The sequence below is a fragment of the Bombus huntii genome, chromosome 11, assembly GCF_024542735.1.
Source record: "Bombus huntii isolate Logan2020A chromosome 11, iyBomHunt1.1, whole genome shotgun sequence".
Lineage (NCBI taxonomy): Eukaryota > Metazoa > Arthropoda > Insecta > Hymenoptera > Apidae > Bombus > Bombus huntii.
The window spans coordinates 12,604,404-12,617,033 of NC_066248.1; the positions used below are offsets into that span (position 1 = coordinate 12,604,404).

The window sequence follows — 12,630 nt, forward strand, 5'->3', positions numbered from 1 at the left end:
TTTATTTGCAACTCGTTCAACACTTATTTAGAATTTTTATATGAAAGGTATTACATCAGTACTTAATTACCGATCTCCACCGATGTTACTTCTATCTGCATATTTGTCTTTAAACGATATGTGTCTGCAAGTAAATGGTTTTTGAGTGTTCATACAATTAAGATTTACAATTGAGAAATTAGAAATTTATCTGAAAATCTATACTGCAAAATAAACTACATTGACAAATGTATTAAAAGAGTTGTGAATGCAAAAATACACTTTTCCATCGAGCTCTTCGATTAAAAAATTATTATTACAACAAACGTTGTAATAAAATGACACAATGTTGAAAATATTTTTGTAAAAGAAACAGGTGACAGCATATTCTACATTGTACAACGACAATAATGTCATTATTTGTCGGCTACGGGGCAATACGAAACGGTTGGTACATCACTGGAATAATTATCAGATCCATCGAATGCATTTACTTACAACTTATCAGACGAGAAAGCTTATTAGAATGTTACGAGATATCAAATTTACGCGCTTAACGTAGGCGTATATACGGTTTACAAGCATTATGTCGCGAAGAGAAAAGAGATGATTTGATTGCGTACATTTTGTGGCAGCGAAAACACACGAACGAATTGTTTTAATTCACGTTGCTATCTGTTATCTTGTTGAGAATCGGTTGAGCAATACTGGCACTCGCTGTAAAACGTTTTGGCTGCCGAAGTTCTTGGCACCGATTGAGAGGAAAATAGTTCTGTAGACTTCTTGAATGTAAAAAAAAAAAGAAAAAAACGAAACATTCGACGATTGTTCCGATTTTAGAAGCCGTTTTTCTTTTAAAATTCAATCTTCGCTTATCATTATATATAAATTAGAGCGGCTGACGAAAATATTTAAACTCTTATCATAGGGAACTTTTGTACCAATATTGTACGTATTATATAAAACATTTTGAAATTTCATTAACACTGTAATTAGACACGATTATCATGATTACATTGGTCAAACTTGGAATCCATTTGAAAATGTATATAGAAATTACGAGATATGTACTGTCAAAATATGTCAAGTAAAAAATCAGTATACAGCACGTACAATATACAGCTTGAACGTGCATTAAGTATCTTAAGACTTACTAATACAATTCATGATCGACTGTTTAAATAGTATTATGATGTCATATAGACATATACTTGTTTTAAGCATCTTGTAGCATCCATCTACGTTCGTTTCCACATTCGTTTCAAACTTTACCAATACGATTATGACAGTCTCGTTACAGTGCTAACAACATTTTTAAGTGTTTCGTATAACACACATAATATATTCTCAAAATGTTTCTAAATGTTTTGTGAGCCCCTAAATATCCAACTACACGTCAAGTATTTTTCTTATTATTAAATATTATTAATAAATATTATTACATTTCTCTTTTATTTAAGATTTTAAATCAACGAAATCGTGTTTTCTCGAATTTCGTCGATTTTCACAACGATCACCGAATCGACGAATAATCGAAGCAGATTATCGACCATTTATTTCCATCATTTAGTCATAGCTGTTTGATCGCACATATTTAATCGCTTTCATACTTTTGCGCTCGCGAAGTTCAACGTCCTTGAGATTAATTTCGCGTCGCGGTTTTTCAGTGGCGTTTTCCGCATAGACCGAGACAGGAAAGATCCGACCTGAGCGTATTATTAGAAGCACGATGAATTGTTTTTACAGGGGCATAGACGAGTTGACATAGTTACGATTACGACGTCTTCTACTTCGTCGATTATCTTTTTATTAGGAACTAATAATAGACGCTCTTAGCTCTAAGACTCGCCACGGTGGCAATTATTCGCCGTTAACTTCCAAACAAAAGCGAAAAAGTTCATCCGAAAAAATACGAAAATACGGTTTCAATCACGATCATCTTCCCCCGTGCACTTTTGATTCTTCCATTATTTATATATTATATACAGTCGCAGAGACAGAAATAAATGGACGGGTAGACTGGGAGTAAATGCCAATGAAGCTTAATTGTTATATGCTTGAATTTTATTTATTTTATATCCTTACAGGACACATAGGTTATTTAGTAGATAATTGAAAATAATAATAACATTCTGATATAAACAAGTTGCATTTAACGAAACTTCATTGATACATGTCTCCACTTGTCCACTTATTTTTATAATAACTGATAGTCAATAATAAATTCTCTTTGGACATTTATATCTACTTTATCTCCTGAATTGAAATAACGCTATCTACTGAGAATCGATATCACAATTTTATCTCAAGTTAAGTAAAACAATAAACTGTTCATCAGTCTTGGTCTATTTCTAAAAATTAGCCGCTTAGAAACGAAAATCAACATTCGATTAATTTCGTACTGTATTCAGACGACTTTGAATTGCAAATATTTATATTATTCATTGACTTGTACTCGTCGCACCATGGGAACGTTGTACACTAAATGGAAAAATGAGTTTGCTATATGATACAATGCTCTTATCCAGGCATCGACTTTGTATCTAATTTCTCTCGCGATTGGGAAGGCTTCTCTTGGTTCTTCGAGCTCCATTATACTGCAAAGAAACAAATTTTAGTTAAATTTATTCTGTTAATTTGCACATGCTTCATACCTGCTATATTCCATTCAAATATACTATAACTTATAACATCATCAATTGACTAGATTCAAAGATGACACAGATATTCGACATAAGTTATTATCGTGGGTGTAATCAGCAATTAAACAACTATGTCTACAAAGTATTTACAAAGATTCACAAAATTATTACGTACCCATCCGTTTCTGGTTCCTCTTTATTTCGATTAGTACAGGTGTACATGTAGCAAGCTGGATAAGCGCTCGTTGTCGTTACTTTATGAAATTGGCCTGTTTGTATTTGAATCGATGATCCTTTCGAGACCACGATATATCTCTGTTCCTCATCGCTATATGTTATTTCACCTTCGAGGACAGTCAGTGTGACGTTGGTGAAGTTCTTAGAGATATAATTGTCTAGATACATGCCTGGGAAATCAGCGACGAAAAGAACATCGGTATCGTTGGACCAAGTGTAAACGTGTTGCTGAATTTCTTCCAACTTGTATCTGAATAGAAAATAAAGCAATAAATATCATAATTTTGTTATTTATATGAAAATATTCGTTCGTTGAAAACGCTCTTTACTAGGGTAGTTTAATTCATAAATCATTAGATAAGTAAATTATGTTTATACCTGTACGAACTATATTGCGAAAAAAGGGGCATTAAGAAAGAAACAGGCTGAAACGGGTGCCAATCTACTGTTAGCATATCAACATTTGGATCAAACATCCTCTGTTGGAATCTTCCGTTTAGCGAACACCACACGTCGATGTAGATGCTTAAATTCGATGACAGTCGCGACCATTTCGGTTTTCTGTCGCGTTGGAAGTCACTCTCGAAAAGCTGATCTTCTTGTTTAATTAAATTATCCTATAAATATTATATTACTCTCTACAGCATAAATTGCATGTGAAACTTACTGATCGTATGCGTCGTTATAGATGTGAATCTCTCTTTTCTTATTTACTAAGAATTCACATTCTCAAACATTACATAATTCGGTGATACGAGTGTATCGATAAGATAACACTTACTCTTAAACAGGAAGCGTATTGTATGACCATATCGCCGTGTTTCTCCCATCGATTGGTTTGCACCCATGCTTTAGGATCCAAATAACGATCCTCGTTACTGACGTTATCGTGAATCTTAATTACGACTAGTACAGTATCCCAAACGTGCACCATCATGTCCCAAGAATATCCATACATTCCTGGTACCCAGTTATTGTAACCCTAATAATAATGAAAAAAGGAAAGAATTATTGAATATTAAAAAATTGATGTAAACGGTTCGTGTAATCAGGAACATATTATTAGTGTACCTTCGTGATAAAATGAGAGTATGGTAAGAAAAACTGCAAGAATACATGGAATAGTAATAGAGAAACTACGAACTTTTGCTTCTTCGTCACTCTAGTCGATTTGCTGCTGATTCCTTTGATATGTTTACGAGTAATTGTAGAGCTTATCGAGTTTGTACCTTCTTGGTTTCCATCATCGATCGATGATCCGTTGTCAGTTTCATCATTTATTTCGTCGTACGATTCTTTTATTCGCTCCATCGCAATTTTCTTATAGTTTCTTATCTGTTGACTTTTCTTAGAAAATGAACGAGCATAATTACGTTTGATGAAAGTTCCGAGCCTTCGAGGCCAATTTGGATTGCAAAACAGAGGCATCGTTGCAAGGCACACTAATGGAAACATTCCTGAGAATAAACACTGAAATTAATAATGCACATAGAATTTCGTTTGCCTTGGAATATTATTATTACCGAAACGAAATTACTCACCGATGCTGAATAATCGAGAGTTCATTAAGTGGAAAGCTGTACAAAAGATCATTGCAGGAATTCGAGTTTTATCGAACAGCATCCAAAATCCAACCGTGAGGTCAAAGATAAATCCAAACCAGTGAACTATGAAAAAATCAGTTTGCTTGGTGGTCAAAAATAATCTGAAATGGTGCAATACTATTTTATCGACTGGTAAAATTCTATCGGCTGTCTACCTCTGATAAGAGTATAGTTTTCATGTATTTTCGAACTTAGATACGTTCGGTTCTTAATTATACCTACTTGAACGGACTGAAGACCCAATGCTGCGATAAATTCGTCATGGCGTAACCCGATAGCCATTCTGCGCCAGATTTTTTCAATCCAGCTAAGAAATATAGTGCAAAAAATTGAAATTTTAGAATGAAATAGTTCCATAATGGTGCAGTTTTCTTGGTAACTTTCATTTTAGTAGCATCCAATGCACTGTAAGAGAACACTTCGTCAATTTCTAGCATTAAATAATTAGTAGACATAGAACTGCCCAAGTTGTACAGATTTATAAATTAAATATTTTATAAAGAAAATCAGGAAAAATTGCAGAGAAAACGAGAAGAAAAATTTTCATTTATTGTTTAGGCCATCAAATTGATATTTTTTAGTATTAAATTAATATCTGCAATGATTCTGACTCATATCAGTCAATTTTCTCATTCAGATTTTCTTTCAAACTCACAAGTACTTGTTAGCCTCCGTACCCCAGAAGAGAATAGCAACGATCCCATAAAGATACGTGTGATTGTTCCAGTAGCTTTTATCCAAGAGGAAGATGTACCAATATGGAATCACGAAACAGGCACAAGCTACTTTGAACCGCGAACCCAGCATAATTCCAAAAGCACCAATCCACATTATCGCATAAATTAATATCATCCATGGCAGTGAGGGAGCTTTCATCCCGTGAATTAATGGGAAATGACACTCCATAGGATCTCCCCATTTTATGTCTATATCTGCTAATCCGCGTTCTTCTACCACGTCCAATACCATGCATAGTCCTAGACAATGTTATTTAAGTAAACATAAAATTAAGTATAAATTTGTATTACCTCTTATGTTTTATGTTAACAAATAGATTGCCCATCTATTTTTTTAACCATTATATTGTATCTTAAAATAACTAACCAAAAAGTGCTCTGACAACTCCTAAACTAGCTGGATCAGTTGGTCGATACAAAAGCGCCGTGAATTTTTCAAAAGACGAAAGATCGTTCAATTTGAATCCACATAGTCTTTCGAACTTATCTTCAATCGTACGTGCTGAGAGTTTCTGTTTACCATCTTTCTTACAGTTACTTTCAGTTTCTGAACAGGGTTGGGAAGTTGCTAATTGTCTGCTTTTCCTCCACATAACTATTGAACTGAAAGTCAAAATACTAAGCTTTACATCACAAAAGCTTTACATGAGCTTTACATAACACAAACATATTCTTTAAACAACAAAGTTACTTCTTTTCAACCACTCTTTTTGACATTATCACCTACAATACGAGAACATGAACGTACCAATCAATCGATAAAAAATATTAAAGAATTGATCCGCAAAATTCCATCGAGGCGAGTCGAAACGCAATGAAGTTCGCTGAACTTTAACTTCAAACTTTGAATCTGAACAGAAAAGAGACTGAAACTGATAAGAGATCGAATGAAAGCAAATATATCGCGAACCGATGCGAAGAGTAAAGCGAAAGTATTCGATTTAACTTACCGAGGAGCGGCGTGTTTAAGCCAGAGTAGATGAAACCGGTCCGATGACGATGTATCGAAGGTTGCTGGACTTCTGCGCGTCGCAGCTGCAGGACTAGTCACTGAAGAAGAAATTCCGGAGGCTGAGAGAGAGCAGGAGCACCGTCGCCAGGCAACGTGCTCGATTATTGACCCGCGCCCGCGCAATAATAATATATATTATCGGGCATTCTTGTGCATTGTGCTCAGGTTTATCGATGCACACTGTCGGTCGATATTTAAAAAATGCATCGTCATCTGCTTCTGCTTCGTGTGTAACCGAAAGAAAACGAAATTTGCTTCAGTATATTTTGTAAAGTGGATGGATACCTATGTAAAGTGTCGATTGTTCGCTTCGACGATTTTACTAGACTAAATTTATCGATTTTTTTACTATGTTTACACGATGAAGAAAATTAATAATTTTATATAACGGACGAGTTCCGTAATCGGCATAAGTTTCAGAAATTGGGAAGTTTAATGTGGAAGATACTAGAGTGCCCCGAATTAATTTATGGGGTTTTCTCAGGTTTATACGATTGAGCAAAGTTATGGTATTTTCTAAAATTCTGTGAAACGTAAAGAAAGTTTGTGAAAGCCAGGAGAATGTTTCATAGCAATTGGAACGTTGGTTAACTGGTTGAATTGTACGTTGCGCCGTTATACTCGTTTAAAAATAAATTATCGACATCCGCTTATCTCCGCCATTGTCAGTACACTATGTAATTATATAACAAGGTCTGACAAATTTACGTATTTTCTTATTGCGTGACTAGCGTTAGAGAGCAATAGTGTATTTTCTATTTTTTAATATTTACTTTTATTATTGTGCTAGATATAAAGAAACAATTCTATCATAAATAATGTTTGCAAAGATAACTAACATTATCTTTCAGTATATATGTTTCAGTACATATGATGAAAGATACGATATATCTGGCTTATAAATAATAACCTATCTTAGTCATCGAATAAGATACAAGAGGGGTGCGAGAATATTAGATTCTCAAAGATAGACTATTATATCCAAAATCCTTACTTTTCATCAAGAAGGTCCTATGGGATCTCGCTACGCTCTTACTATTAATCCGAATCGTTTCTACCACAACGCATCGCTTAACCCTTTCCTTTTCATCAAATTGATGAATCAGTAACACATTTATTCATTCATTTCATCAATCTATCGAATTTAACTTGCATGAAAAATTGTCGTTGCATCTTAGAAATACTTCTTGTGTTCGAAATGGTTTTATAGTCTAAAAATAGATGCAGTTTCAAATCATGTACGTAGAGGAATAGTATAACGGTATACAATTCGTATTAGAGAACAACGATTACGCAGTTTTTGAATGAGGCAACGAAGTCTTTTTGGTCTCGCAGCTGGGGTGTTTCTAATGAATGGACGTAACTTCGCGTTCAAAATCCCCAACGGCCGTTTTAAAGCCGTAAAACAAAGGACTGATTTATTTCAGTACGCCCCTCAATCTGTCTCCGTGGACCACTTTTGATTAGTGCTGCCTCTTCAAGGTTCAAGGCTCCAAAACTACCATTTCATAATGGATCTCGGCCCCTCTTGTATTCCTCGATACGTCTTAGAGACAAAAACACCAAATGTAGTTATATACATTTACAACACGTTCTAATACATCACAAATAAAAATTCAATATCAACTAGATACGAATTTAAAACGCTGTATCTAAAAAAGTTAAAAATATCTGAAGAGTCTTGATCTTTTACACACATACGAAATCACTAGTTTCGCTTTTCTTTTACTTTTTCTATCTTTCCTATCAAAGTAATTTTGTTATCGTCACGGCTCACTTCAAACATTTATTTATACTTCTGAATAAAGTACTGTACGACTCAGGCAAAAAAATATTTTACATTCAAGTATGTGTAAGTGAAAAAAGAAATGCAAAGCTTTTTCGTCTGAGATTTTGATTTTTGGAAAGAATTGAGTTTGAAATGAACACTTCGACACATTGTCGATAGCCATATTGAACGTTCCCTTGAAATTTACGAATTTGTATTCTCGATTTTCCTCAGTAGATAACCAATTTGAAAAAACCTTTTCCCTTCATTTTCAATTTATTTATATACGTATAACGACCTCTTGCGCGGATATAAAACCTATAATAGGACATTCAATATTCATTAAATGTACTACCATAAAAAAGAACACTTCCTTTTCTTCGGTTCTCCATTGGAAAATGGAACGCGACGGGACACGTTAGCGAGGAAATCAACGCCGCTATTTGCTCACGGGAACCCATAAGAACCCCATCAACCCCCGCGTAATATTTGCCGAACTTATTTGTTCAGGAATATGAATCAGTCCACCTGGAAACGGCCAAAATGAGGGATGGAGAAAGAAGTCGAACGAAGAGGAGAAGAGGCGAAAGGAGATCCGCGATTGTCGTACGTATTTGCCCGGCTATTTATCACGGTTTATTATTTCCTATTGTCGATGGAGTCACGCATTGTTGGCGGACGAGGAGGGCCGCGGCGAATTTCTAAAACCGTGTCCGATCGAATTTGCATATATCGCCCGGGATGCGTGTCTGGCGTCCGATTACAGGCCCTATTAATTGCGGTTCCGCATTGTTCTCCCCGATAACGTACTCTGATATCGAGTTCTAGCCCTCGTTCGCTCCTCCTTCTTCTCCTTGACTTCATTTTTCGAGCTTGCTTTCGATTGTCGACTTAGTTAAGAATGACGCTTTTCATTTTGACGTGACGTTCATTTACGAAGAAATTAACGCTTTGAAATTCTGATCGTGATAGATTAACAAGTGTGAAAAGGTAAAATTCCTTTTTAGAGCTTTCAGTTTGCCTTTAGTTGTTGAACATTTAATGGTGCAATTTGTGATTTTTATTCGGCGTCGTTCTTTCCTGAAGAAATTCATAGGTTGTAATTTTGGTCGTGACAGATTTGAGAAGCGTGTGAATGAAGTTTCTTTTTTGAGTTGTTCAGCTTAGCCTTAGTGGTTAAATATTCGAGGGTGTAACTTTTGATTTTTATTGAACCACGTTCTTTCATGAAGGAGTCAATATGCTGTGAAAGATTTTAGAGGTGAAAGGAATATTGTTCCTTCTTTGAGTTTTCATTCTTATCGAACAATGTTGCTGTTAATGATACTGATACTTGTCAAAAGTAATGTAGTTGTCATTTATGTAACAAACTGAAGGGAATGAAAGGTTTGTACGGTTCACTATAGTAGCCACGTTATTCTCAAAATCTCGATGAAAAGTGTAATCCTCACTGCATTAGATTGATGCATATTCATATGAAGAGTAGAAGAATCAAAGGATATTGCGGACAACTCTTTACGCTTGAAGGGACAATAGCGTGGATGTAACGCGTATCTGATATTATGTAACTCATATTCATTGTGTTCAAGAGTTTCTTTATGCAACAAAAACATATTACGCAAGAAAGAATTATTCCAATAAATTCAATCACTTGTTTCCATCAATATCGTAATCACAGAAACTTTAAAGAAAATTGTCCCATGTTTAAAATTTCTTTCATCTAAATTTCGAGAACATATAATCTACACCTTATACATTTTTTTGAAATTGAAATTTCAAACTATGTACATTGGAGATCTAAGAGTGAACGTTTCCACTAGTAACGATCTTTGCGCAGCAAGTCTAAATAGCAAAAGGGGAGGAGGGATGGATGAAGTGGGCAAAAAAAATCCGGCATAAAATTAACAGTATACAGCTTGCAGAATGCAGTTTGTTGCTCACCGGCAATATTTCACGATGGCCTCTCCCGCGAAGAGAGAGAGGGTTCGTTCTTGAGGGGGGTGTTTAACAATGGAACCCTTTACCCAGCCCCTAGCGCCCAGCCAACATCCATACATCATCATTCATACTGAAAAAAAACCTGGGGGCACCTATAGCAGCCTACAGTGGAGGGGCCTTCGAAATTTCAAAGTACCCAGTACGCATCAAGTACTTTCTAATGCTACGCTGGATTTTTCGTTTGCCTTGTTCAGGAAGCTTGAGTTGCACCTCTAATAGTAACAAGTTTCATACTCGTCCCTGTGAATGGTTTAATTTTGCAATAATACTGACTTAGATATTCATAAGAATACGTTAAAAAAATTTAGGATATTGTATGAATGAACGAAACAAGTTTAAGGAAACTAAATAAAATTTATAGAGTTTTTTATTTCCATACATGTAATACTTTTAGTACACTACATCTTAAAATTGAAAAGAAACAAATAAATTGCAACTGGAAATAAAAAATAAATTTTTACTTCTTATGTCTCTATAACAAACCGTAACTTAACGAAACCAAAGAAGTGGAAAAGTAAACTAAAATGAACAATAGCGTCCAAACAAACCCATGAAGTTCTTGGGATCATTTGATTCCTAAAAACTGCCTGACACCCTTTAAAAATACTACCACGCCTAGGAACGCCAAAAGGGGTTGCACCGGTAGTAAACAGTGACGTGCGAAACTGTCGCGCAGGATAAGGAAAAAAATGGAGAGCCAAAGAAAGTCGTAAAACCATTTTGCTCTTTATGGACCACCCTTTGCCCCTATCGAGAAAATATTCGCCATCCTCCGGGAATAAAAAGTACCTAGGGAAACTTTATGAAATATATTTTCCAATCCGTTGTTTAATTTTGTGCTAGAAATTTAATAGTTAACACAATTAAAAATTAATGTCGTTTACTTGAGGAATTCCTCAATGATACTGAGTAACATTAAAAAATTTTCAATCGCTTTATGCAATAATAGAAAATTTTTAGTTATTTTAGGTATTTATATCAATGTATATTATATTATTATATTCATATTCGGTAAGCAAGGGTTTCTCGATTCTAAATTCTTATTTTCGGCTAACACTACACACTTTTCGATTCCTTTTGAGGAAATGTTTTGAACGAATGACAGTTAGCAATCGAAGATCCATTCTAGATCAAAACCCATCGATCAGTAACGATCGTAGGACAGCGGAGCGCGAAAGAATCGAAAAAGAAGACAGAATGAGAAGCGTAATCCGCTTTTCGAAAAGTGGCAACCCCTTCGACGAACTGTGCGTCGGTCGTGTCACAGCACGGGTGACTGATTGTAAAACCATGGAGTAACCCGCAAAGGGTTGCTGGGTCGGGGTAAGAGGGAGACGGACAGTTTAAAATTGAACCTCGTAATCGACGTGTAATCCTCTAAAGCCGTGACAGCCCGAAGATAATGGAGCACCGATCGTCGATGGGTGGCTAGTTTGTTTTCCATGGCGGTCGCTTCTTAAGCGTTTTCAATGTTCACGAAACCTGATGGGAATACTAAACACATTTGTTGGCCGATTTATTTATGGAGTAAATGTGAATCCGTTGTTTAGATTAATATTTATTTTATTACAAAATTTTAGTAATAAATTATTGTCGACATATGACACAATAAGTAGACATTTATATATTGTAGAATAAATGCTGCCACATAGATTAGAAGTATTAAGTAAAGTAGGATTCCATTGTGTAGATTATAATATGGATTGCAAACTTTAAAATTTATGGCATCCGAATTTAAAACATACAGTAAACGTTATGTAATTAATAAAAATCAGACCAGTCTTCCAGAAACAAACTCATTTCTTCTTGCAGCTGGTCAAAAAACGATTGTAAAAGAGTACACGCTTTTTTTAACTTTCCTAAAAAAACCAGACAATCCTGGAGCAAGTGTTTCGTGAACGAAGTTTGGTAAAAAAAAAGCATTAAAAACGTTCCCCGTGAAAATCTTCTTTTTGTTACTTGTGTAGCTAGAAAACCTGCACGAGATTTAACCGTCTTTTTCTTTTTTAAGTTTGCTGTAAAATCTATGTGGGGTGCTGGATGGAATTAAAACCATTAGAAGCTCATTAGCATTTCTCGTTTCGATAGTTTATGATCTCGAAAGAGGGCAGACTGATACTCGCATCATCACATGCGAACGATTTTCATTTTTGCGAGGCGTTCATCCGGAAAGACGATTCTGGGGTGACAAAACGCAGGGGATACAGGTACCGGTGCGTATTCGACTGGGTGTCCATCATGATGTCACTCGTGTGATTCATTTTCTAAGTCTTGAAACATGCCCAGAATTGAAGAGTTCGTTGAAATAAGGCGATAGCTGGAATATTTAAATTCTATTTATTGGAAGAGAAACAAAGCTAAAATTTTCAAAAGTGTAAAAGTTTATCGTTACGAAAGTATTATTTAACTATGAATTTATAGTACGTTTCGAAGGCCGACTTAATTTTGAATTGGTTTCCTGTAATTACGAAGGGGTGCTTACTTATTGCAGCAGCCTCTTTAATTTTCAAAAATACAATACTCGTCGAAAATAGATATCACGTATGTAAGTAGATTTCTATGGATTTAAGAAAGCATGGTTCGAAAATAGAACGAGGGGAAGAAAAGTCTATGCTTTATTTGATTAGAGTTTGACAGCCAATCGAGGTTCCAT

General features: G+C 35.3%; 1 protein-coding gene across 4 annotated transcripts; it reads right to left on the reverse strand.

Moving 5' to 3' along the window:
• Window positions 1-1,375: 1,375 nt before the first annotated feature.
• Window positions 1,376-6,304, reverse strand: LOC126871150 (vitamin K-dependent gamma-carboxylase). 4 transcript variants are annotated; one of them, XM_050629620.1, is made up of 11 exons: window positions 6,150-6,304; window positions 5,948-6,071; window positions 5,567-5,802; window positions 5,118-5,439; window positions 4,685-4,867; window positions 4,400-4,563; window positions 3,930-4,315; window positions 3,640-3,840; window positions 3,237-3,475; window positions 2,797-3,108; window positions 1,376-2,576 (listed from the first exon to the last, which is right to left on the reverse strand). In XM_050629620.1, exons 3-11 carry the CDS (start codon window positions 5,790-5,792, stop codon window positions 2,417-2,419), a joined length of 2,193 nt encoding a protein of 730 aa, XP_050485577.1. In that variant the 5' UTR covers window positions 5,793-5,802; window positions 5,948-6,071; window positions 6,150-6,304; the 3' UTR covers window positions 1,376-2,416. The 4 variants fall into 4 exon arrangements, with proteins under 4 accessions (XP_050485577.1, XP_050485578.1, XP_050485579.1 ...); XM_050629621.1 differs by having other exon boundaries at window positions 5,948-6,049; window positions 6,150-6,299; XM_050629622.1 differs by lacking the exon at window positions 5,948-6,071 and having other exon boundaries at window positions 6,150-6,283.
• Between the last annotated feature and the right edge of the window lie 6,326 nt (window positions 6,305-12,630).

Bases quoted from the DNA above. Each gene is read 5' to 3' on its own strand.
- LOC126871150 (XM_050629620.1), bottom strand. From the start codon at position 5,792: ATGTGGAGGAAAAGCAGACAATTAGCAACTTCCCAACCCTGTTCAGAA. The intron at 3,476-3,639 runs GTAAGTGTTATC...TAATATTTATAG, and splicing joins AATACGCTTCCTGTTTAAGA to GATAATTTAATTAAACAAGA. The intron at 3,109-3,236 runs GTATAAACATAA...TTTTCTATTCAG, and splicing joins TCGCAATATAGTTCGTACAG to ATACAAGTTGGAAGAAATTC.